Raw genomic sequence first — 25,420 nt, 5'->3', positions numbered from 1 at the left:
TCATGGCCAACGGTCAGGAAAGATGGAAATAATGATCTAAATATATCTTTCCACCCATGCCCTGAAAGTCCAAAAATGGAAAATTAAAAAAAAATGAAATAAAATATGAAATGTTAAATTACTGGCTTATAAGTTTTCCTATTATGGTGGATCTCAATGCCTTCAGTAGATGTGTCCTCAGAACTAAATACCTGTGCTCTGAGGAGCGCGCACGCACGCACACACACACACACACACACACACACACACACACACACACACACACACATCTCCTACATTTGGGTTTTACCTGCAGTGGATAAAGTTTGGCACTGGACTGTACTCATTGAGGCCCACTGGGTCTAAGCTTCGACTGATCTCTACATTATCTCCAGCTTTCATTCTCACAACAGGCTTATTCTCATCCTCAAATACTTGCCACTGGAGGGAAGCAAGAAGCAGAAGCAGGAAATCATCTGCCATAAGAAAGGAGATAGATGAAAAGGTTATTTGCTTATCTCTCTCTTCTGGATTTGGGCCGATGTGCTGTAAATTAAATTCTTAAAAAATACATACATACATACATACATACATACATACATACATACATACATACATACATACATACATACATACATACATACATACATACATACATACATACATACATACATACATACATACATATGAATTTAACTTACAGCACATCGGCCCAAATCCTGGTGCTTAGCATAATAAATTACACTAGAGTAGGCCCACTGAACCAATGGGGATTTAGAGAGTCAACTCCATTGATTTGGATTTAAAATGGGATGGAGGGCTGCAGTTACTCTGCAACTTACTATGCTAAAGTAAGTTGCAGATTAAGCAGGCCAACTTGAATCAATGGCGGCAAAAATGTATTAATTACATCCTTAAAACTGCAGCTTTCTTCATCAAATACAAATGGTGAACTAGACTGTAGTCCATGAGAGTTTATGGCAAATAAAACTTGTCCGTTTTTAAGATGCTTGCAAGATTCTGGTGTTTTTGCTGCTACAGACTAACACCTTGGTATAAATTTCAATAATTTTGGCACCTCTTCCTCTAAAAGTAAGAAACCGCTACTTACATATGTTAAGCAGATGCCATACTATACAGATTATACTTACACAAGAGGAAATTAGCATCAGGCCTCTTGGAAAAATCAGGGAGATAAAGCCATTTAATCAGATTTGAATGGAGTGGCCAATGAGACGTTCTCCATGGATAATCTGTCAGCAAAGAGATTATCTGCATTACACAAATCACCTTAAACTAATTTTTGAGCTTTCTGTCTGGACTTATTTGATTCAAAGGGACTAGTCAGGAAGCCAAATTTTGGAAACCTACTGTTTGGCACACTCAGGCTTTTGCTTAGCCTGCTTTCTGTGGGTCCTTTATTGCCTGGTGATCCACCCCACATGAACTTGTCCCCACTTTACACAGAACATAGGGCTGCATTTACCTTGGCACAGGGCAGGTGGGAGACCAAGGCAAAGCAGATACTGAAAAGCCATCAAGCTGGCAAGGAAACAGCAGTATTTAGGCCAAACTTCAGCTATTGCTTTCCGCCGATGGCAGCTCAACAGGTACATCAGCCAGGTGGCATGGATAAGGGCATAGAAATCCATGCGTTGCTTAATCACATTAACAGCAGCTACGAAACATATCTAAAGGAGCAGAAGATGTAACTGAGTCAATTTTACTGTAATTGATTTTTTTTACCTATTTAAGAGATGTTTACCCACCTGTCAAGGTGCACTCAAAATTGCACCCTGATTACAAACATTTTTAAGCACCAAATGCAGACAGGAATAAATGTGCCTTCAGAAAATGCAAATATAGCTGCGCAGAATAGTGCTTTGTACTAATGGGTATGGTATTAAAAAAACAGTACCATACCTTTTCCAGCCATCATTGATGTAGCCACATGTAAACCTTGGGATGGTGTTTCTAAAGGTATGCAGCCGCAACTGTGAAAGCTATGAGTAATCTAATATGTTTTAATTAAAACACAACTTGGAAACAAAATGTTATTGTTAACTGTCCCATCTACTTTTTTTTGACTGAAAGTTTGGGATTTACATTAAATATTTTTAAACATCCACTAATTCATTCAGTCTACCAACTCCATTTTGAAACAGTGGCTGACATACAGTTGTGTAGTTAAGCAGGTGTAACTCAGTGTAATGCCTGCAGTAGTTATAATGGCACCAAGTCCAAAGTGCTATCCATGAAGAACTTCCACCAGCACATTGTGTAAACAGTCAAATGGGAATCACATAACTGATTGCGCAATCACCTTGCACAGTCTTTGTTGCCAATGTGCAATGCCTGGCATATTTACAATGCCACAACCTTTCCTTATGCCTTGATGAACAGGATTCTGAAAAGCACATTGAATTGTGCCAAAACAGGGTTTTTGAAATGCAAAATATTCAGAAGTGGTTTATCATTGCCTTCTTTTGCACAGTATTAGCAACAAATAAGAGTTAGTTTGAGTTTCACAGCTGATGTCTATGAAAATGTAAGTTTCAACTAACCAGTAGATGTCCTTGAGGAATTTCCTTCCCCATCACCACTATAACTATCAATTATTTTCTGCTGACTTAACCTCTCACTAAAAATTAAAATAAGTAAGTGAATAAACAAGCAAATATACAAACTGAACTGATGTTATCATATTTTGGACATATTATGAGAAAACAATATTCACTAGGAAAGACAACGATGCCATCTGGGAAAAGATGACGGCAGTGGGGAAAAAAGATAGATAGAGTCAATAAAGGAAGCCACAGCCTTGAGTTTTCAAGACCTCAGCAGTTCTGTTGATGATAGAACCTTTTGGAAGTCATTAATTTGCAGTGTCACCATACATTAGAAGAAACCTGGTGGTAGGCAGCAAAGAAATATATTGCCTTATTGAAGAGTCTGCATGCCCATGTTGACCCTAGATTTTGGGACATTTACAAACTGATAATGGCAGAGGGCCAGAAGACAATGAAAGACTCTGTAGGGTTCCACAGAATCTCAAATTGCATTCAAAACGGTGGCTTCAGCTCTCATGAGGCAATAGCACTTAGTTTATGACAGCCGAGAAGACTTTGGCCCAACTTAAAGCACAGTGTTGGTTTCCTTTAAATCATGGAGGCTGGAACTTTCAAAATAGAGAGCACAACATCTTGAAAGGAACATTGACTGCATTCTCAAGAATAAAGTTTGTTTCTTTGTAATTCTGAAGAACTTGGTAAAAAATGTAAGACAAGTTTCCTTTGATTTGCAGCGTGGGGGTGAGATGATTAGAATGTTCAACTGAGATTTGAGCAATCGAACGTTTTTGTCCCTACTGAGCCATGAAACTCCCTGGGTAGCTTTGGACCAGTTGCTTTCTCTCTCCCTAACCAAATACAGGATAAACAACAAAGAGCATCCTAGCCTCTTGCGTGTGAACAAATATTTATTTGGCATAAGCTTTTATGGACTGCAACAAAAGCCTCTATCATGTTTTTGCTATAATAAATCAACACAGCTCTTTGCTTCAAAATTATTCACAAGGCTGTTCTGAGGATAAAGAGAATAGCCATGTCACTTCATAACAGAACAGGTAGGATATAGACGTAAATAGCCAATAAACAAACAATGCAAGCATAAACAAGTGAGCTCATGACAGTTGCATCCAAAAAACAGAATTGCCAGGGCTATGCCCAGGACAACTGTTTATGAACCAGTTCACATTGCCGGATTTTCCATGCAAATACAGAATACAGTTCTCTTCCTAACAGTGGCTCACCTCTAGTCCAAACTTGTAAAAACTGTAGTTAACAAAGTATTTGATGCAACTGGGTAATCCATCATCCAGATTATCCCGGCAGATGTTATGAAAAAGGCTCCCAGTGGCAGGGGGCAGCCGCTGATTCTGCATTCGGTAGAAATGTTGGTGCCGATGCACGGTTGCCTCAAGAGCCATTAAAATTAGGATTGTGAGGTGATTCTACAAAACACCATGGGGGGAAAGGTTGAGTAAAAGAGCACAATGCTTTGGAATCCACAGCTTCCATGTCCACCGATCTAAAGCTGGGTCTTGTCTGGTGCTCCTCAGACTGCTTTCTCTCCTTAGTGATGCTAATATGCCTTATTACCTCAGGAAATATGCAACTGTTTCTGGAATGACTATAATGTCTAACTCTTGCTTGCTGTAGCCTTAACACTCAAATAAGAATTGTACCTTTAGGCAAGGAAGAACATTGTCATTACATTTCAAGAAGCCTCCAATCCAGTGCGCTGGGTCAACAGGCGCAACGTACAACAGCGATTTCTCCAGAAACTCATCCACAGTGGTATGGTGATAAGTTGTATTTAGATGTAGGACCTAATGAGACATAGTATTTTATTTCTTGCAAAATTGTACTTTTCAGTTGCTAGCCTTGATGTACTGCAATGAAGCTTTATTTGAGAAGGTATATAAGTTCAACTGAATAACTATCTCAATTTGCTCTCATTTCTTCCTTCTTCAGCTAACCGCTGGTATCCCCTAGCTATGACTTTTGTGCTGTGTTTAAGGAGGATACTCTTCCTTAGCAGTCTCTTATGCCCTCCACTGCCATCAGAAGAACAATAATGGTTAAAAACAAAAGAACTTCTTTAAAATACTCTACTCGCTGCTCAGAAATCAATTAAAAGCACTGTAAAATGGAAAAAAAAGTTTTGTGGCATCTTATTGAGTATGCTTTACTTGTCAAAAACTTTCAATGATCATAGCTTACTTCATCTACATTGTAGACTTCAATGCTGAAGAAACAAGCAAATAGGACACAAGTTTCTTAAACAGACACCTTGCAACTGAAGCCTTTGCAAGTGTTTGAGAAGTTCCTGGGGTGTGAGCATGCTGACCTGTGTGCAATTTGAAGAATAATTCAAGGGGTTGACAATCTTCAGCTGATAGATCATTTTGCAGACAACCATTACACATGACCAAAATGTACAGATTCTTGATGCGTGTGGGCGAAGTTTTGAAAAGGGAAGTGCAAATGTCCACAGGATGAAGAAAGGATAATTCATCAAAGATACCTAAAAAGCAAAAGAAGCAAATCTCAGAAAGCACAATGGGACCCAGTTTGCAATACGTTTTCTTTTGATACTGTGCTTGGAGCTTCAGTTTACGCCCTTTGCAGGATCCATTTTGGACATTCTAGTTTTAGAATGAAAAAACAAGCTGTGTAAAACAAAAAAGATTCTACTCCTGTGACCTCTTCAATCATTCTGAAGAATGGTAATGTTGAGTGAGAGGATAAATCTGCAACTGCAATATTGTATATCCTTAAGCCTCACCCTCAACATAATAAAGGTATACCTGTAAACTTACATATCTCTTTCTCTGAAAAACTGATTTTTTTTTTTGCGTCTCTCATGGGAGGGTCAGCAATTTTTGAAAAAGCAAATGATAGAAAATAACACAAATGACTGAAAACCAGTGTTTTGAAACATTACTCAACTGCTCACTTTGTAGTGAGTTTGCAACGTTAGTATAGAATATCATGAATGAAATGTGACTGATACCATCATCATAATATTTTCCTATTTTGTTCTGCTGATGGAACACAACACCCAATGCACATAATATCTTGTTTACAGTAGCATGATTCAGGAATGGCCCTGTTCAAAGCAATGGAGCTTCCAGTTGTGCAAAGGAGCAGTGAATACTGCCTTGTGCAAATGTTGCAGACAAGAACAACCATATGTGCAATAGACCACCCTACATTCACTAGAGTTGTGTAGATTTGTGATTTGGAACTCTCAGAATTTCCCAGGCATGTAGGAAATGTAGTTCAAAACCAGAACAGAATAGGACTCTGCCCATACGTCAAGATACACATGGCAGCTCAACCATGAACAGTTCCCATTTTTCAAACAGAAGGACTTCTGCCCATGGCTGGCAGGACACCCATATTAAGCAAATTTTGTGCAAGCTTCACAACAGATATTTCAGTTTCCCCAGCACCACAAAGCTTAAAGACAAAATTTTGTACTGGCTCTGTTAACGATTCTTGCCTATGTTCAACTCAAGATACCGGTTTGATACTTAAAAGCTAAACTACCTATGATGGCTGTATTTCCTCTAGTTGCTAAAGCTCTTGTTGGGTAAAACTTTGCTGTGTAACTTTGTGCCCGCATAACTTTTGCCTCATTTCCTGAATCTTTTTTTACAGATGTGGCCTCAGATGGGCTAGTTTACAGACCTCCTGAAGAGTGATCCAGATGATGCCAGTAGATACGAATTTCAGGATATGTAGCTCCAGAAACCTCCATGCAAAGGCTTGGGCATCTTGGATTGTTGCAAAGAACTTCAGGACACGAGGTACCAAACGGTCTACCATTTCTGTCCATTTACTCATCTTTTCCACTATGGAAACAAAAGTGGTTGAGTTTTGTTGTTTGTTTGTTTGTTCTAATGCAAAACAACAGATGAAGGAACAGGGATTGGAATTTGCTAAAGAGTTTGTACTTTGAAATTTGCCGGACAGGGATACAGGAAGGGCCACAGGGCAAGTCTCCTGTTGTGACTTTCCACAAAGCATTTTGGTTTGCTGAAGAGGATGAGAATTCATTTTTAATTATGTTTTGTTATCTCTACCTCATCTCACATAGACTACAAAGTGGGTTTGTATTGGTTTGTAGCCGCCTAGCAGTTATGCACTAAGCGACACTATACATTTAGTCTAAGTTAACATCTATTTACGTTGTGATATTTGATGATGGGAAAACAAAGGAAGATGGTAGCCGTTTGGGAATCTGAATTAATCTGTTCTTCATTATCATTCAGGGGTCAAAATCCTCTTGCATAGCTCTAGTGGTGCAGTGGGAATGATGTTGCCAGCACCAACAGATTGCTGATAATTAAAGAGTCCCTCCTGGAATTTCAGGTTGTGTGTGAGTTCATCTCATTGCACATCACTTGTGTGAAATGCTAAACTGAAGCAGGAATTGTGGCAGCCTGCCACTGCGGGTCATGCTGTTCCCACTAAGCTGATAAAACACCACCACAGGATAGAGGGCAGTCGCTGGCAATGAGCACTAACTTACACAGTCAAAACATAACTCTACTCATATGTCATGGTAAAAAGAAGAGATATTTATAGATCCCATCTGCAATTGACTTAATCTGGGCTATATAGGCCTAGGGTTGATGACCCAGGAAGAAATGAAGCACAATGCGGGTGACAGCTGATACATGTAATATAAGGTACTTAGAATCATAGAATGATGAAGTTGGAATGGCCTATAAGGCCATTGAGTCCAACCCTGTGCTCTGTGCAGGAATACGAATCAAGGGATATCTGCCAGGTGGCTGTCTTAATTTCTCCTGAATGCCTCCAGTGTTGGAGCACTCACCACCGCCTCTCGAGGTCATAGGTTCTATTTAAATCAGAAATGACATCAACATCACCATCAAAACCCAGTTGTCAATACTATAACAGTAGAGAGGAAAGCCGAAAAGCAAAATGCTGTGTAAAATATAGTCCTTCCCTTACACTGTATTAATCTCATACACATACGGCTGATTCAAATTACTTACCCACTCAGAGGCATATCATAAATAAGATGCCCACAATGAACCAGAAACCTGCAAATGCTAACAAACCCAACAGAACCTATGTCATTAAAGCAAACAGCAAACAAAGCCACATCTACAGCAGAGTGTACAGTTTTGGGTAGACATTTTACACTCCTAGTAAAATACGAGCATTCAAAGAGTTCCATCTTCCTAGACTAGACTGGCATCAACACTTGGCAGCCTTTGGCACTTTTCATGATCCTGGCCGAATCCACTCCCACTATGTCTCTCAGGCCACTCCAGGCTTTCCCACCTTCTCCTCTAAGCAGCACTGCATGATGGATCAAGCTGCCATTTCAGTTTCCTAAAATATCCTTGTCCTTGACTTAATCTCATTTCATGGCATTGTGGCTAAGTCAAGGGGCAGTTCTGAGCCCGGCTGGTTACTGCCTACCACCACTGTCAGGTAAACTGATCAGGGCCCAGCCAATGGAGGAAAGGACAGGGCGCTGTTCCCAGAGCCCCACAAACCTAAAGCTAACCCTCTTCATATAGCTTAGTTTTACTACGGCTGGCGAGAGCTGATTTCCAGGAAAAGCTGGGCACACATGCGCGCGCACCAGGATCCTTTGCATGCTCGGTTATAGTCCCTAAAGAAGAGCAGATGTTTGATTACCCAGTTTCTCATCAGGACCCCTTCCCAAGGTATTCGCAGACTTGTCCAATCCATCTTGAATGGTGTTTTCTTGTCGCTTCTCAGCAGCTAGCCTGTTGCAAACCCAGGAATTTGTTAGGATTATCTCTACACATCAGAAGACTTCAAAGAGTGAGCAAATTCAGGTAACCTATTTAGATCTGATGGGTCTCTCTGTTTTCAAGCTCACCTGTTTTGCAGTCTCAGTATGCTTTTCTTAAGCCTGAAAAGGACGAGGACAAAATACAAAGCATCAGTAGTTCCACTGGAAACACGGAAGGTCTTAAAACATATTTGAGCCTCAGGCAGAGAACATTCCTATTACTTGCTCCCTGAGTCCATTAACTGGAGATGGCAAGGATTAAGCATGGGGCCATTGGCATGTGCTCTTCCCCTCTAATAAAGTCTCTCCTGGAGGGCCAATGCTTTTCCTAGTGGGATCTACAATCCTGTGTATGTGGCTTCCCAAATGTAAGCCCCACTGAGTTCAATGTACCATAACCTCAAGTTGAGATGCCTTGATCCCAGGACCACAGTGCCATCCTAACTGACCAAGATGACCAAGGGCCTGCCAAGCTGACCCTGGATCAGCTGAAGCTGTGCCAGATCCACACACCACTTCTCCTTGGCTTAGCAATGCTGGAAATGACTCAGGGTTACCTTTGCCTAGGCTTAAATTTGGGGTGACATGGTGACTTATGTTCCTTGATTGACAGGGGTATTTGTTTGTTTCACTTGCATATTGCGTCAATTAGTGCTCTGCCATCTCTTGGTTTCTCCTTCACCCTAAATTTCTTTACTCTTGAAAATTTACATAAGTGTATCCCTGTCTGTTGAACAGGACTTCCCATGATCTACAGTTGCTGAACAGCTGCTATACAAAATCAAATTTTATAATAAATCTATGGCCAGTATCCTGTTGGGCAGGGTCTGCCTGTGGAAGGAGAACTGCATCATCAGCAGTGGTAAATTGCTGCTGGTTAGATGGTTTCTTTTGCGACTTTGTGATGTATGCAACTTCATTGCACTATGCATATATAGAATCACTGAATCATAGAATCACAGAGTTGGAAGAGACCACAGGGGCCATCGAGTCCAACCCCCTGCCATGCAGGAACTCCGTCAAAGCACTCCCGACAGATGGCCATCCAGCCTCTGCTTAAAAACCTCCAAAGAAGGAGACCCCACCACACTCTGAGGCAGCCTCTTCCACTCCCAACCATCTCTGACTGTCAGGAAGTTCTTCCTGAGGTTCAGGTGGAATCTCTTTTCCTGTAGTCTGAAACCATTGCTCCTTGTCCTAGTGTCTGCAGCCATGGAAAACAAACCTGTCCCTTCCTTGACATGACATGAGCCGTGCAGACTCTGTAATAACAAAAGCAAGCCTTTAATTAGGAGCAAGGTGCCACCGCTGCTGATGCCATTCCCCCTGTGCAATGCAGAAGCTGTGCAACAGGATTTTAGCTTATATTTCCTGAATTTTGTATGCCTGCAATTTTTAATCCAAACTCATTTTTTAAATGTATGTGGCTTCACTACAAAAAGCACCCAAATGGGACTGCAGCTCAGAACAGCCTTGGCCTTACTGTGGGGGTTAGCAAAGTGGAGCCCTCCAGTTTCTTTTGCATTGACTGTGATTAGAAACAAACTAAGTTTCGGTCCAGAAACATCTGGAGGGCTTCGCTTTGCTCAGCCCTGCCTGACAAAATAGTGGATATCTGTCAGGGCCTGTGGACTTAAAATCATCCACACTGCACTTCTCAGATAAGCAAAGGAGAATTAATTCAAGCAGGAAATAAAGCGAATTTAAGCAAAGCTGGCCAAATTATTATGACACTGAAGCAGAAGATTCCACAAGCAATTCTTCACAGGCCTGACAGCAAATATACAATAACAATATTGTCTATATGTATACTATAACTGACATGTCTGAGTACTATGTTGTATTTGTTGGAGTAAATATCTTGTAACCCCGGAAAACTAATCAGTCAGTTAGTCTCAAGAGTAGCACAAAACATTGTCTGTTTGGGATGTAGAGGCTGAATAACACTTTGAAAGTTGTTTGACGTCGCTGAACGCATTCAGCTTCACTTTCCTTAATTATACTGGATATGTGATGCAATCAATTTGACAAGAAAAGGCTACAATTTAAAAAAAAAAGATACAGCAAACTCACAGGTCAGCCAGAGAATACACCCGGGTTTCAGTTTTCATATCACTAAAAGGGAACAGAATATAAAGCCTTGGTGCCTATTCTACTTCAGTGACTACAGATTGACAGATTTACATAAATGCTTTCCTTTAAAAAAAGAATCATTTCTTTTAAATAAAAACACCTCATCTACCGCCTATGTATTAATTAAAAAATAAGAATCATAACAATTAAAGTAACCTTTAGGCAGAGTAAAAAGAGTGACCCATGTAACAGATTTGCAGTACCATAAAGGATAGCATCATTTGATTTGTTATTGTTCTATCAGAGGAACCACCATACTGGATATTAGCCATTTCCAACTACATCTGCTTTGAAAAACATGCCGTCCCCCCCCAAATTATCCTTGTATAACCAGCGATATAGTAGAGCCATCGAAATCCTGCAACCTTTTTGAGTGGCAGGGGTTTGACATCATTCACAATCTTCCTCAGGTTTCTACATTCTCTATTAGCTTGGCTGGAATGCTCACAGTAGCTGGAAGAACACTGTTTCCCAAGAACACTGTATTAGTGCAAGCAATTCTTGTTGCAATACAAAATAGTCTGGGGCAGTCTGCTTTTGATTGGCTATTGAAAGACATAAGCTTCATAAAAGACCTGCCTCTCTCTTTTTTTGACATGCACCAATCCAGCTGCCTGCATTTTTAGACCTTCCGCAGGAATTGGAGGGCTACGAGCATCATCATGATGAGCACCTGCACCCGTGTATTTAGTAACACCATATTTTTCCGTGTATAAGACCCTCCAATGTATAAACAACCCCCTAATTTTGTTCCTTGCCGGAGGTGGAGGAGCAGTCAATGGGCAGTGGTGAAGGACAGCCCAACACAGCTGCTCCTCTGCCTCCATCTCCTGATGCTGTTGCCTCCACCACCCGATCACCTCCTCCATTGCGATGGCCAGGGCTCACCTCGCCACCTTGTCCCCTGCCTGAAGCGAGCCTGTGAATAGCGCTGGAGGTGGCGATCTGGCAGCAGTGTCAGCAGTCAATGGGCAGCCACGAGAGGCGGCCGAGCCGCAGCTCCTCCTCCGCCTCCTCCTCCTTCCATGTACGAAACAACCTTCAATTTTTCCTCTAATGATTTTTGGGGAAAGTTGTCATTTTATACACAGAAAAAAAATACGGTATATGTTCACGTTTCAAATTAAAATAAAATTTACTACTGCAACACTGAGCATGACTGCGTCCACACAGGCATGAATAGCTATTCCAGGTGACCAACCCATTAGACTGTGTATCATACCTGCCAAATGAAGCAACTGGCTTGATGGAAATATTGGCCAGATCTGTGATCATCAGGAAACCTTCGTGAAAGTAATGCAGCTGAAGGATGCAAGCCAAAAGAAAGGCACCAGGAAGTAATATCCTTGCAAACAATTCCATAGTGCTGAATCTCTCAAGACCCAAATCCTTTAATCTGAGCATGGGGGAAAAATATGCAATTTTCCAGCAACGCTGGGGTTAGGGGTGCCAGACTCCCATGTAATTCAAAATAAATCTTATGCCCCCCAAAAATGTAACTACAAAGCATAAACAGTTGATTAACACAAACACACGTACACACACACACACACACACACACACACACAGAGAATGAGAGCAGTTCTCTCTATTGAGTTTCTCTTCCATAGTGTTGACAACCCTTTCAACACAGTACCATGTGAAATGAGCCTTAAAGGTATTCTCGAAGGCTTTCACGGCCAGGATCTGATAGTTGTTGTGGATTTTTCGGGTTCTTTGGCCATGTTCTGAAGGTTGTTCTTCCTTAAAGGAAGCCTTAAAGGTCCTTATGATCTCATGATCCAGAGGCTGAGTCGGAGATGTTGTGTTTGGAGGCAAGCAGATCACTTTGATGGATTTTTGGTGGATTTTAATTGCTGAGAGAAAACGGAGTATCTATATTTGGATGGTGAAAGTTGTGTATATTTTAACTTTTTTTTGTAGTGTTGTCCAGTTTTACCTTGGGGAAGAGCACCTCATTTCGTTGCACCCACTTGTGAGCGCAATGACAAATAAATTTCTTATGTCTTATGTCTTATGTCTTATGTCTTCAGCATTGAACTCATGGGTTCTGGTTGGCCATGGGGACAGTATTGATTGAATATTTACCTATTTATTGGAACATAAATTTATTTATTTATGGGGGTGGGGTGGGAATCCTTGTATAACCCAAACCATGCTGTTCAGACTCACACAATTCAAGGGAGAAACATACATCAGCCTAGTGGAGGGGGGGGGGAAAGGGGGTCAATTCACCTTGTGGGTCTTCAAATATAAGCATAAGAAAGTACAAGTATAGTGCTTCATTAAAGCAAAAGAGTAAGGTAGCCAATGATTCAAAAAGGAAGGAAAGGGGCATCTAGCTTGTCCTTCAGCTCCTTCCATTCAGACATGTTCATCATATTAGGATGACACCCCCATCACTGCTCACTGGTCTGGGGATCTTTTAAACATCCTTAAATATTCAGCCATCAGTGTGGGCTACAGAACAAAGTGGTAACAAGGACTCAGGGGACCTGGGTTCAAATCGCCACTTGTCTGTGGGTGGCAGTGATGAAACCACTGCTCATAGATGTCACATAGCTTGAAAATACTATTAGGACCATCATAAATCGGATGCACCTTGACAAACGGACATTCACAATGCAGTCAGCATATAAACAATGTTTGATATAGAAAGTAGATTCCTATCAATCTCATTTTCGGTGCACAATCCTGGATCGACATAGGTAAAATCCTTGCGTATGTCCTGGGGTTCTAAGCCACTGTCCACTCTCCTACTTTAAAAAAAAAAAAAGAGTACTGTATCTATATTTTAAATTGTTACAAAAAACTGATACCATTTCAGCTATCATAGTGCTATCCGATGGAATCCTGGAAATTCAAGTATGGTGAGGTATTTACAACCTGTAACACATGCTCTGCAATTACATCATAGAATCCTAAGTATCTCGCTGAACTACAAATCCCAGGATGGCATTTCATAGGTTCACAAAGGAAAGTGTAGAACCAGAAGGACAGGTCAGAAGCCCCTTGCTGTCTAGCTTGCCCGGGCTGAAGCAGAAAGATGTCACAGGTTAGCTCAACCAAGTCACTGTCTTATTAAGAGTTAGGGAAAGGTAGCAATGTTTGGGAAAAAAAACTTTTGGACCACAGATCCCAGAATCCCCTGTTGTAATCCAAACAAGGAAATAAATAAACAGAAGCTCTCCTGCCCAGGCTAACAATGTCAGGGGAAAATACTGGAATTATTAATAAGCTTACACAATACTGATACTGTGTCTGCATTTGAATATGAACAGCAAAATCCTTACTTGCTGTTATCCAATGAACTTCAGAAATACTGCATTGAAGCCCAAGGTAAAACTCAAATGTTGACTATTTTGAACAAAATGGAAACCTCTCACCTCTCCTCTGATATTTCCAGGGTGTTTAGGAAAAACGCAGAAACCATCTCAAACTGGTAGGCATAGATTGTTATAAGTACCACCATTGAGTAAGATACCACTGTCAGCCAAAACCCCTTGAGGACTAGTCTCCACATCTCGTAATGAACCTGAAATCAAAGGATTTCAATGCATGCTTTAGTGCTGGAATCCATCAGATAGATTTGTGTATGAGATGTAGGCTGAGCGAGGCTGCTTCAGCTGCAAAAACATAAACAGCTGCTCTCCCTTTATTTATACATTCAAAGAACTGTAGAGCTGTCAAGCACATCTAGGGTCACCTTGCCCAACCCCATGCCAATGCAGGAGATCCAGAATGTAGAACTGGAGAAGTGGGAGGGACCACATGGAGTATATCTCATGAGGCTCTCACAACAAAGTTGAATCTCCTGCTCTCTAAACAGCCCTTGCTGATTATTGAAGCACCAGACTTCTACCCATATCTCTGAAAATCAACTAAAAAAAATAAACATAGTGAAAACAAAGAGTTCAAAACTGTTGTCATAGTTTTAGGAGAAAGCAGCAGAACCTCAGACTCTCGGCTTTGCTTACCTGGTACAAAGCTACACAGAGCAGGAAAAGCAAAATGTAGAGGATTTTGTACAGAGCCACTTTGCCATTGAAGCTGACAATAAAGAACATGACAAAGCAGAAGTAAATCCAGTATTTTACTAGCATCCCCTTAAGCACAGAACCAAGGATATCCAAAAGTAGATTGTCTTGCATGTCCATTTCTGAAACAGGAATTTAAAATCTATCAGAATCATCCACAGGTTTACACTTGCCACAAATATCTTTTAAGACAAGATCACCCTACTAAAACCATTTATTTTTGTTCTCACTTATCATGGGGCACCTTGCTACTTACAATTTAAGGCTCTGATCCCATGTATTCTTATTTAGGGATAGGTCCAGTTAATACAGTGGTATTTCATTTTGAGTAGAATTATAAAAAGAACAGTAATATAAGGTTGCCACTGTATGCAGACTAGCTTCAAAGTAAAGATTACTTAACTCAGTGAGACTTTGTGCTAAGGAAGCATATACAGGATTGATGGAGCAGCTCAAAGCTATTTGGAAGGAGACACAGAATAAACACATATCTCTCCCCTCTGCCCAATCTTTGACATTGCCATAGTAGATAAATAACTAGTAAGAATACAGTATTATTAAGAGGTTTCAAGCATTTCTGAAAATGGCATTATCTGCTTTCCTGTGTTTCGGGAAAGTCTTTCAACTCCAACTATTCAAATACAGAAACTATTTAGTATTAAATATTCTTACCGGCCTTGTCTATCATCACCTCCTTCAGAGATTCCTCCTCCTCTTGCCTATCCTTTTGTTTTTGAATCATACGCTGTTTCAGCAAGAGCCAGAAAGTAAACAGATAGGAGATCTGCAATAAAATCATATTATTATTTTGAAGAGGAATAAAAATAATCCACAATACTCATATCTGGTGCAACCTGAGGACGTAGCAATCTGGTGGCCAACGCACGGCAACAAGAGAGAAAGAATTGTTCACTATGCAAGTCACTTATATGCATTTGATTATACAGAATGCATTCTTCTTCAAGATAAGTTTTTAAAATCAAGGGCTGGGGGATAAAATGAGAACAGTGAACTGAGACTTGAGGGTTCAAATGAAAGATGTAGCTTTCAAGAGAAACATATGCTTGGCATGTGGAGCGGCTCTCATCATCTCCTGGTGCTCTCCTCTAACATATCAAAGATCTGTTACCAGTCAGAATTGATCAAATGTAGCTCTATAAACCAATATGTCCAATTCAATATAGGGCAATTTCTTGAGTTCAGTCTAAGATATTGTTCAAAGGATCCCACATATTCATGAACAACATGAACAACAGAATCATCTATTTATTTATGTTCTTTATTTTCAGTGGTGTATATTATTCAAGGTCTTACATATGCAGTCAAATCTGAACACAATGATTTTGACCCTCCAGATGTTTGGATTCAGTCTCAGAATCCTTGGCCATTGGTCATACTAGCTAGGCTTCTGGGAACTGAAGTTCAAAAAATCAGTCGAAGGTTGAGAACCACCATCCTAAAGCGCACTTACTTGGAAATAAACCTAAATGAGTTTACTTCCTAGTAAGTGTACTTAAGCTTGGACTACCTTTAGTTATAGCTCAGAACTGAATATAAAAGATTGTCACCTTGGCTGCCAGATGAACACAGGGCAGAGAATAAGGTTTCAAATCCAAGTCAATGAGGAGTGAGGTTGGCACTCCAGGAAATAGTTCCTCCTGTGTGATATTCAGTCCAACAAAGAAGTTAAGGATCACCAGGATATTTCCATAGATAACAAGGAACGGTGAGCTCCGCAAGGCACAGAGGCAACGGTCACGCACCATCCAAATAATGCAAGACCAAATCAACAAAACAAAGGCCAACCAGCTGTTATGAGTGATACTCCAAACCTGAAAATATCAAAACAAAAACACTAGACATGTAGGTGTCATGCAAGAATTTGCAAACTGATGGAGAGAAGAGAATACAATATTAGAAAAATGATAAGCTTGGCAGAATAAAAAATTGAACATAGGCAAAATGATGAAACTAAGGCTGTCTTACTTTGGACACATTATAAGAAGGCAGGATTGGCTGGAGAAGACAATAATGCCGGGAAAAGTTGAGAGCAGCAGGAAAAGAGGAAGACCGAATATGAGATGGATTGACTCCATCAAGAAACCCACAGGCTTGAGTTCCCAAGTGCTGAGCAAAATTGTTAAGTATAGGACATTGTGGAGATCATTCATTCATAGGGTTGCCATAAGTTGGAGGTGACTTGACTGCATGTAACGACAAGAATTAAAATCTAGCTCATTCTCTGCTGGCAGCCAGGCTTGGCCACTCAGCAAATCTGCTTCATTGTTGAGTTTTCAGTATTACTATAGAGGAATGCATTTAATCTTGTAAAAAAAATTTAATATAGTTTCTGTACTTGTAAATTTTGCATTCCTTTTCCTGTTGGTCTTTCTGAACAATCTTGCATGAACTGTATATATCTGTACACTCAACAGTTACCTTTGAACAACCTTCAAGTGTTATCATGAATGTTTCCATGTAACTTCGTAAAGGCTCCTTTAACATAACATGCTGGTAATGTTTGTATATCTAGAAACTTTTACATTCCTGCAGTTCATGGACATTCATGCCAAATAAAACATGTTAATAGGGACGTGGTGGCGCTGCAGGTTAAACCGCAGAAGCCTCTGTGCTCCAAGGTCGGAAGACCAGCAGTTGTAAGATTGAATCCACACAATGGAGTGAGCTCCCGTCGCTTTGTCCCAGCTCCCGCCAACCTAGCAGTTCTAAAGCATGCAAATGCGAGTAGATAAATAGGGACCATCTCGGAGGGAAGGTAACAGCGTTCCGTGTCTAAGTCGCACTGGCCATGTGACCACGGGAGATTGTCTTCGGACAAAACGCTGGCTCTGTGGCTTGGAAACGGGGATGAGCACCGCCCCCTAGAGTTGAACACGACTGGACAGAAATTGTCAAGGGGAACCTTTACCTTTACCTAATCTTTTAAAGATGGAACAAAGTTCGTTGATTGTCTTCTATACCCCTTGATCCTGTAAATTATGATCTAATCCTAATACCGCTGCCCATTTTCAATTTCTACTCTAGGCTATGGCTATTAAAATATTGTACTCTATGGGATCTAGATCCAGCTGTAACAGATGATGGTATCAGGTAGAACTTGAAGCACACTGATGGAGTTTAAAGAACAACCATAACTAAATCTTACCATCATGGCAATCAATGCAGTGATGTAGCTCTGACGCATAATGAATTGTGCCAGTGCTGAAAAAGTACTAGAACTATCCCCATTATCACAATGGGCTTCCTCAGTTTCAGCCAAATTTTCAGGGGTTGTTGAATCCTCTGAAAGAAATACAAATGGATTAATTGCCACTTTCAGGATAACAGGTACAACAGCATCATCAGCCTACAGTGTATGACTTGAAATACTCAAAGACATCAATGTCAAAGGCAGTCTGTTTAAAGATGGATGAAAATGTATTTAAAAATTAATGTGTAAAAAGAATTATTAATCTGAATCTGTGCTCTGTGGACCTCCAGAGCAAGGTACTCAGCCCTGCATGCAATCAGATCCATGAAGGAACAACAGTCTTTTGGAATACCAGATGGATCCGATAGAGCCACTATAGGATCAGGAAATAAGCTTGCTTTTGCTGTTGGAAATTACACATTCTCTTCCATTAGAGTTGATTGCTGAGATGCTGGTTGGCCCAAAGATGTACCTTCACTATTGGAACTGAAGAGACAAATTGAGCTAATACTGAGGCAGATCTTGAACAGATATTTGTAGTCACTTGAGGGCAAGATAGCTGTGGAGCAACAGACAAAACCAATGGAACAGATGAACTCCAAGGAGTTTCACAGTTAGATGGTGTAGTGATTGAAATTGATGGTTTATGACATGGTCAGTTCTAAAGAAGGAAGTCAATAGGAGTGATAGGAAAAGTAGGTATCTTGACATTCATGGCAGCTATAATGAATTCCTTCTCAAATTCAGAAGCTTTTAGGTCCACAATATGATCGTGAGCATGACAGGGACCAACAAGGCAGATATAAAAGTGTCCAAACCAGCTGAAAGGAATAAAGGGAGTGGATCAATTCATGAGAACCTTGCAAGGAGAGCAAAGAGAATTTGTGTGTCACCTGTTATAATGGTACTATCAGGCAAAAAGATGGTACCATTCTAACAGTTGACACATGAAGGCTCTCAGCACTGAGATGTTGCAGTCAAAGATGTCCAACAGGAGGGTCTGTTATATCAAGTGATTGCTTGTGGATTTTTCCATCTGAAACAGATACTACATAAAATCACAGAATTGTAGAGCTGGAAGGGACTTAAAGGATCACTGAGTCCAATCCCATAACTGTCACTTCATACAGGAATCTCACCCACCTCTAACAACAGAGAATCAGATAGGTGGTAATACTGGAAGGTGAAACTTGGAAGCTTTACTGAAGATTATAGCTGTCTATGTTTGATCGTGCAGTTTCTTCCCAAAAGTTGATGACTGAGTGATGTAGAGTTTGATCCTATTGATGAACTGGGTTAGAATCTTAGACTAATCCCCACCAGTGTTGACAGTGAACAGGTGAGCAACCGGACCTTGCACAACCAGCATGTTGTGAAACATACCTGGCAAAGAAATGGTGTGTCCTTCAGAGTGACTGTGACTTCGACACTGCAAGAGGGGAATGTCCTGCAAGCTTCCATTTGAAGCATAAGCCATCTGGACAAAATGGGGGGGGGGAGAGAAACACAGGATTTCAAGTCATTGTTCAGCTTCAGTAAAGACTATAGCTAGTTAGTGGTTTATTTTTATTTATTTATTTATTTATTTATTTATTTATTTATTTATTTATTTATTTATTTATTTATTTATTTATTTATTTATTTTTTTATTTTATATCCCGCCTATCTGGTCGGGTCAGGACCACTCTAGGCGGCTAACAACATAGATTAATACAATAAATACATATCAAACAATTTTTACGTAACTAAAACATTAACCAAGAAAGAGGAAATAATAGGAGGGGGAAGAGAAGGACGTGAGGAATTATCTGATGGGAAGGCCTGCCAAAACATCCAAGTTTTTAATTGATTCTTAAAAATACCCAGCGAGGGAGCCACGCGAATCTCAGGACGTAGGTTGTTCCAAAGGCGAGGAGCCACCGCCGAGAAGGCCCGATTTCTTGTCTTTTCCTTCCGGGCCTCTCTCGGTGTTAGGCTCCTCAGCCTCACCTCCTGGCTCGTGCAAGTGACACGAGTAGATCTCGGTGGGTGTAGGCATTCCGCCAAGTATTGAGGCCCTAAAGTTTTGGACTACACAAGAGATATGAGCAGCAACAGAGAAGGCCCCCTCCCATATCCCCACTAAACATGCCTGCGAGGTTGGTAGGACCCAGAGAAAAGCCTCTCCTGATGATCTTGAATCCAGGGCAGACTCATAAAGGGAGAGGGGATTTTTTGACACGGCTTGGACCCAAGTTGTTTAGGACTTTGTAGGTTAAAATCAGGACTCTGAATTGTCTCTGGAAATGGAATGGCAGCAAGTAGAAGTACTGTAATAGGGGCATTATGTGATCCCTGTGTACCGAGTTCCAGTTAACAATCTGGATGCAGCATTTTGGACCTGTTGAAGCTTCCAAAGGCAGCCACATTAGAGCACGTTGTTGGAATATGGCAAGATATAACATTCTACCTACTGTGGGTTAATATCCTTAAAGACCTCACCTGCCCTTTATAATCAAAGAGGCTCTATAAAGATTTGTCTCTTTCTCTCCCTCCCCTTCGATGGTGCTGACTGACCAAGCGAGGCAGAGACCCTGTGTGCTTGCCTGAGTTTGTGGGCATTGCTTGAGCTGCTGCCACCTTTAATTCCCTTTTACTGTTTGGTATGTTTTATAATGTACTTTAGTACATTATTGTTTTCTTAGGATGTCCTGTTTACCCTTTTCCTAAGAGAACTAGGTAAAGGTAAAGGTTCCCCTTGACAATTTTTTGTCCAGTTGTGTTCGACTCTAGGGGGCGGTGCTCATCCCCGTTTCCAAGCCATAGAGCCAGCGTTTATCCGAAGACAATCTTCCGTGGTCACATGGCCAGTGCGACTTAGACACGGAACGCTGTTACCTTCCCACCAAGGTGGTCCCTATTTATCTACTTGCATTTGCATGCTTTCGAACCGCTAGGTTGGCGGGAGCTGGGACAAGCGACGGGCGCTCACTCCATCGCGTGGATTTAATCTTACAACTGCTTGGTCTTCTGACCTTGCAGCACAGGCTTCTGCGGTTTAGCCCACAGTGCCACCACGTCCCTGCCGCCACCATGTCCCTGCAGAGAACTAGATAAAGGTTATTATTTATATTTTGTCTCAGAGTAGATTCTATCTAAAAGGGCGGGATAGAAATCTAATAAATAAATAAAAATAAAATTAATCAGTGTCTGAAACCTTTTTTTTCCAACACATGTTTCAGTAATCCAATGGGATATAACCAAGGAATATGTCACTGTGGCCAGACCAGACATCTCCAGGAATAAATGCAGCTGGCATACTAGTTTTAACTCTGCGAATGCATTCTTGGCAGAATCTAGGCTGTGCACCAGGATTAAGTTTCATTTTATTCACCATTATCCAGTCCATTACTGACACCAGACATAAATCTAGAATTGAAACAGCATCCTTGGATGTAGACGGAAAGGAAAGATAGAGTTGGGTGTTATCTGCATATGTGTGACACTGAACCCCAAAACTCCAGACAACCTCTCCCAGAGGTTTCATGTAGATGTTAAATAACATAGAGGACAGAACAGAACCCTGAGAAACACCACAGGCCAATGGCCATGGCATGAAACAGGAGTCATCTGGTACCATCTTCTGAGTTTTCCACTTCATGAAGGACTGAAGCCACTGTTAAACAGTGAGAAAGCCCAGAAGGATATAATGGTAGATGGCACTGAAAGCCACTGAGATGTCCAGCACAACCAAGAGGGACACATTCCCCCTGTTCAGTTCCCATTGTGACCAAAGGTGACCAAAGCAGCCTGAAGCCAGGCTGAAATGGATCTCAAATAGAGATGGGAGTATTCGTATATGAATATCTCTGCACAGGTGGCGTTAACGAGGGTCCAGCCCCATGGGGCCGGACAGTTCACTCACCGATTCACAGCGGACGGTGCGATTCTATGAATGGTGCTGCAGCATGTGATCCACTCGCCACTTTTCAACCTTGCAGAGAGTCTTGTTCTCCCACCTCCTGCCAGGAATGGCGAACATATCATGCACTGCGGCACCATTTGTAGAATCATACCATCTGCGTCCGTGGCAGATCGGCGAGTGGACCATCTGGCCCCATAGGGCTGGACTCTCGTTAATGCCACCTGTGCGGGGATATTCGTATTCATACATGAATACAAATACTGACATCTCTAATCTCGATAATCTGTCTCACCCAGGAACTCCAGGCCCCTTGACCTACTCCAGTACCTTGCCTAAGAATGGAATGTTTGAAACTGGCCAGCGATTATCCAATACCATGAGATCCAAGCAATCGTTTTACTACTGCCTTCTTTAGGCATGCTGGGATTCTACCCTATTGCAAGGAGATGTTCATAACTCTTCCTACCCACTCAGCTAGTCCCTCTCTTCCAGCTTTTATGAACCAGGAAGGAGAAGAGCCCAACAGACATGTGGCAGCCTTCGCCTCTCCAAGCGCTCTGTCCACACCATCAGGCTGCAAAAACTGAAACTTGCCCATTAACAAGCAAAGGCCATGACCTTGCATCAATTCCAGCATCCAAGTCGGAGCGGATCTGAGCTTTTTTGCCATCCGTTTAACAAAGAGGCAACCCCAACTCACTCTTCCATCACAGCTCCCATCACTTTGTCTTGGTGACAAACTGTATTCTCTCACACACACATAGCTGTAGAGTAAGTGAAAAGGAGGAGCACTTTTCTCCAAATAGCTCTCATATCAATCTCATATTGTCTGTACGTACTGTATTTCCTAAATATACTGGCAATCTTGAGTGATTAACAAGTAAATTGTCTGGCAAACAAAATGGCCAGGTCAGAATTTATAGTCTTACTTTTACCTTGACATTTTCATTTGCTGTCCCCCATGGTTCAGTATCCATCGTCACTTCTCTGTTTCCTTTAGGCTGAAACCGGATGGCCTCTTCATGGGTTTCCTAAATTATATATCAATTCAAAAGGAAAGGAATGCTCATGGAAATAATGTGCAGTGCCATTTTTTTTTGCATGCAGCCCTATAACTAGACGTTTCCAAGGCAGGAAGATACCTGTGTTTAAACTCAGGCCTGTAAAGAAGGCTAATTTAAACAGTAAAAGGGACGAGGGATTCAGAACCCTCCTGGTTCTTATGGTTTAATTCCCAAGACCCCACTCCCTAGGCACCTTTCCTCCAGCTGGGGATCTGATAGCGGATATAATTTTGGGTCAAATAAAAATCTTATGTTGACTGCAGGGAAACACAGCGCCAGAGGAAGACAGTTCAGGCCTTTTTATCTGCACATCTTATCACAGACATATATAACTGCAGCAAATATTGGTTTACATTTATGCGTTTTCTTCAGGCATACATGTGGTCCGTTTCTTTGCTTATTAAATTCATACATGCAACCTTAGTGCAATGCACTACTCTGGATGGTTTACAGTCTGCTATTTATCTATTTAAATATGTTTAACCCACCCTGTATCAGCTGATATTAGAGCAAGGCTACATTCAGTACAATCACATTAAAAATCAACAAAAAGAATGTGAACGCTTTAAAACAAGAGCTGTTAAGTTCTTGATGTTAGAACATAGTAACAATTAAACTTCAAAGGAAAAGATTTGAGCCATCCCATAATCTTTCTAACAATCAAATGCCTGGTTTTAACTTAGCAATGAAACAGGCAGCAGCAGCAGCATCTGGGCATCCAAGGGGTGAGTATCCTGTACCTAGGATGCTATAGCTGAGAAAGCCCTCTCCCACATCTCCATATATAATGGACTTTCCAATGGTGGGACAAGGAGGAAGCAGATGATAATGATTCAGCAGAAGCTGAATCATTAAGGGGAGAGGCAGTCCCTCAGGAATCTAGGTCCCAAGCTGTTTAGGGCTTTAAAAGTCACTGTTAGCTTCTTGAACTAAAAGCAGGAGTGTGTCATTGCAAGAGTCTTGCACCCTTACTGCAGAATTTAGAATCCATGATACGAAGCCCCTGATAACAAGTCCTGTTTATTAGTAGTGCTTTAAGGGTCAAACAAGATGAGACACCCAACTTGCACTGAAAAGGTGATAATAGATTTCTCCTCTTACAACCTGATTTTTACAGAGATTTAAGTCTGGGCAATCAGAGTTACAAATTCAACCTAGGTTTGCCTTCCAGTGACCGACTTCTGTACAAAACTGGGTTTGGTGGAATACTGTATAAGATAGGAAGCTGAGCGAAGGCTGTTGGTCAACTAACACTGTTGATTTAACAAGTCCCATTTATTCAGTGGGCCAATTCTTGTTGGGATTAACAGATTTATTCCAATATATACAGTCTATTATAGCAAAGATGAAGAACACTGAGATTCAAAAGGGTGGTTATGAAGAAACTAAAAATATTTTTGAAAGATCTTGAAGAACTAAAAAAAATTTCACAGATACACAGATACAGTATATACTACAAAGTGTTAGAAAAACAAATAAATGGGTTCTAGATCAAATCCAGCTTGAACCTCTCACAAACTGAAATGACAAAGCTGAGATTACAGCATTTTGGACATATCATAAGAAGATGATACTTACAGGGAAAAGGAAATAACACTGTAAGCAAAGGCAGTAGGAAAAGAGGAAGATTAAATCTGAGATGGATCAACTCAGTGAAGGATCTTTAGTTTGCTGGACCTGAGCAGGACTGTTAATGACATTGAAGATAATAAATTTATAGGATCATCACAAGTTGGAAGCAACTTTATAGCACATAAAAACAAAAAGAAGGAAGAAGAAATCTTAATGGCCCCTAGCTCATCCCTATTGTTCTTTGTTATGTGGGAGGTGTAGGCAAAGAAAATAGCTTTTACAATACCTTAGCAGGCAGTGACCATTGCTGGAGCATTATGACCAGCGTATAGTAGAGAGCAAGAACAACAACAGGATTTAAAGCTACTGTCCAGTTCAACTGAGGGTGAACATCAAGCTTCCAGGGTACAGTAATGTTTGTCTTCACTAGTGGCACTATGCCCACGACCCTAAAAGAAGGAGAAAAATGAAGAACACTCTGTCGGCACTCAGTCTTCTTTTTATCAAAACAGAAGAAGAAAAAACAAAAAAATCAACCATTTCCCTTTTGTGGGGGTATTGTATAACTGCAGATTAAGAGCAGATTGGTTATCTCGAGTGGTCATCTGTGGACTCCAACCCGTGGGTTTTGTGCCTGCACACAGCCCCTCTCAGAGTATTACCACGGAGTAGAGTTTTGGCAAGACCCCTATTTCCCCGAGCTATATGTGAGCAGCTATACTTCACACCTCTCGTCAGTTCTAAAATACCAAGAATTAGCAGAAGTGACCTGAAGGGAGGTGGACAACTGGATTGTGTGATCATGTATGACCAGTCAATTAATCACAGTTCTTCCTCCATTTTATTAAGCAAGCTACATTAAATCCCTTCTTCCTGATGTGCTAGATTACTGTATGCAGGGATTTAAAACAAAATAAAGCAAAATCACACAGATCCAAACATACATATCTCCCACATACAACTGCAAACTGTTGATTTCAAAAACCGCAGTTCACAGTATCATCCTGAGTAATAAGGCTCTTTTTCCAGTGGAGTCAGCCAACTCAGCTCTTTATATATATGCAAATACTGTTAGTAAATCTGAAATTGTATTACACCTAGACAGTAAGCATAACTGAACTAATTCAACATGTTTAAGATTGCCTTGCAA

General features: G+C 41.0%; 1 protein-coding gene across 1 annotated transcript in view; it reads right to left on the bottom strand.

Annotated features, from left to right (window-relative positions):
• LOC110084736 (piezo-type mechanosensitive ion channel component 2) overlaps positions 1–19,768 on the bottom strand; it is an 81,362-nt gene extending 61,594 nt beyond the window's left edge. Inside the window, exons 1-15 of the mRNA XM_078391744.1 lie at positions 19,720–19,768; positions 17,686–17,822; positions 16,088–16,351; positions 15,192–15,303; positions 14,460–14,641; positions 13,869–14,017; positions 11,705–11,878; positions 8,229–8,320; positions 6,237–6,400; positions 4,891–5,067; positions 4,226–4,369; positions 3,791–3,991; positions 1,466–1,670; positions 1,131–1,232; positions 290–455 (exon numbers count right to left, since the gene is read on the bottom strand). Coding sequence (XP_078247870.1) covers positions 290–455; positions 1,131–1,232; positions 1,466–1,670; positions 3,791–3,991; positions 4,226–4,369; positions 4,891–5,067; positions 6,237–6,400; positions 8,229–8,320; positions 11,705–11,878; positions 13,869–14,017; positions 14,460–14,641; positions 15,192–15,303; positions 16,088–16,351; positions 17,686–17,822; positions 19,720–19,768 — 2,318 coding nt within the window. The remainder of the gene's footprint in view (positions 1–289; positions 456–1,130; positions 1,233–1,465; positions 1,671–3,790; positions 3,992–4,225; positions 4,370–4,890; positions 5,068–6,236; positions 6,401–8,228; positions 8,321–11,704; positions 11,879–13,868; positions 14,018–14,459; positions 14,642–15,191; positions 15,304–16,087; positions 16,352–17,685; positions 17,823–19,719) is intronic.
• Positions 19,769–25,420: the final 5,652 nt, after the last annotated feature.

Source organism: Pogona vitticeps, chromosome 4 (assembly GCF_051106095.1).
Source record: "Pogona vitticeps strain Pit_001003342236 chromosome 4, PviZW2.1, whole genome shotgun sequence".
In the NCBI taxonomy this organism is placed as follows: Eukaryota; Metazoa; Chordata; class Lepidosauria; order Squamata; family Agamidae; genus Pogona; species Pogona vitticeps.
This window is presented reverse-complemented; position numbering and strand designations above follow the sequence as displayed.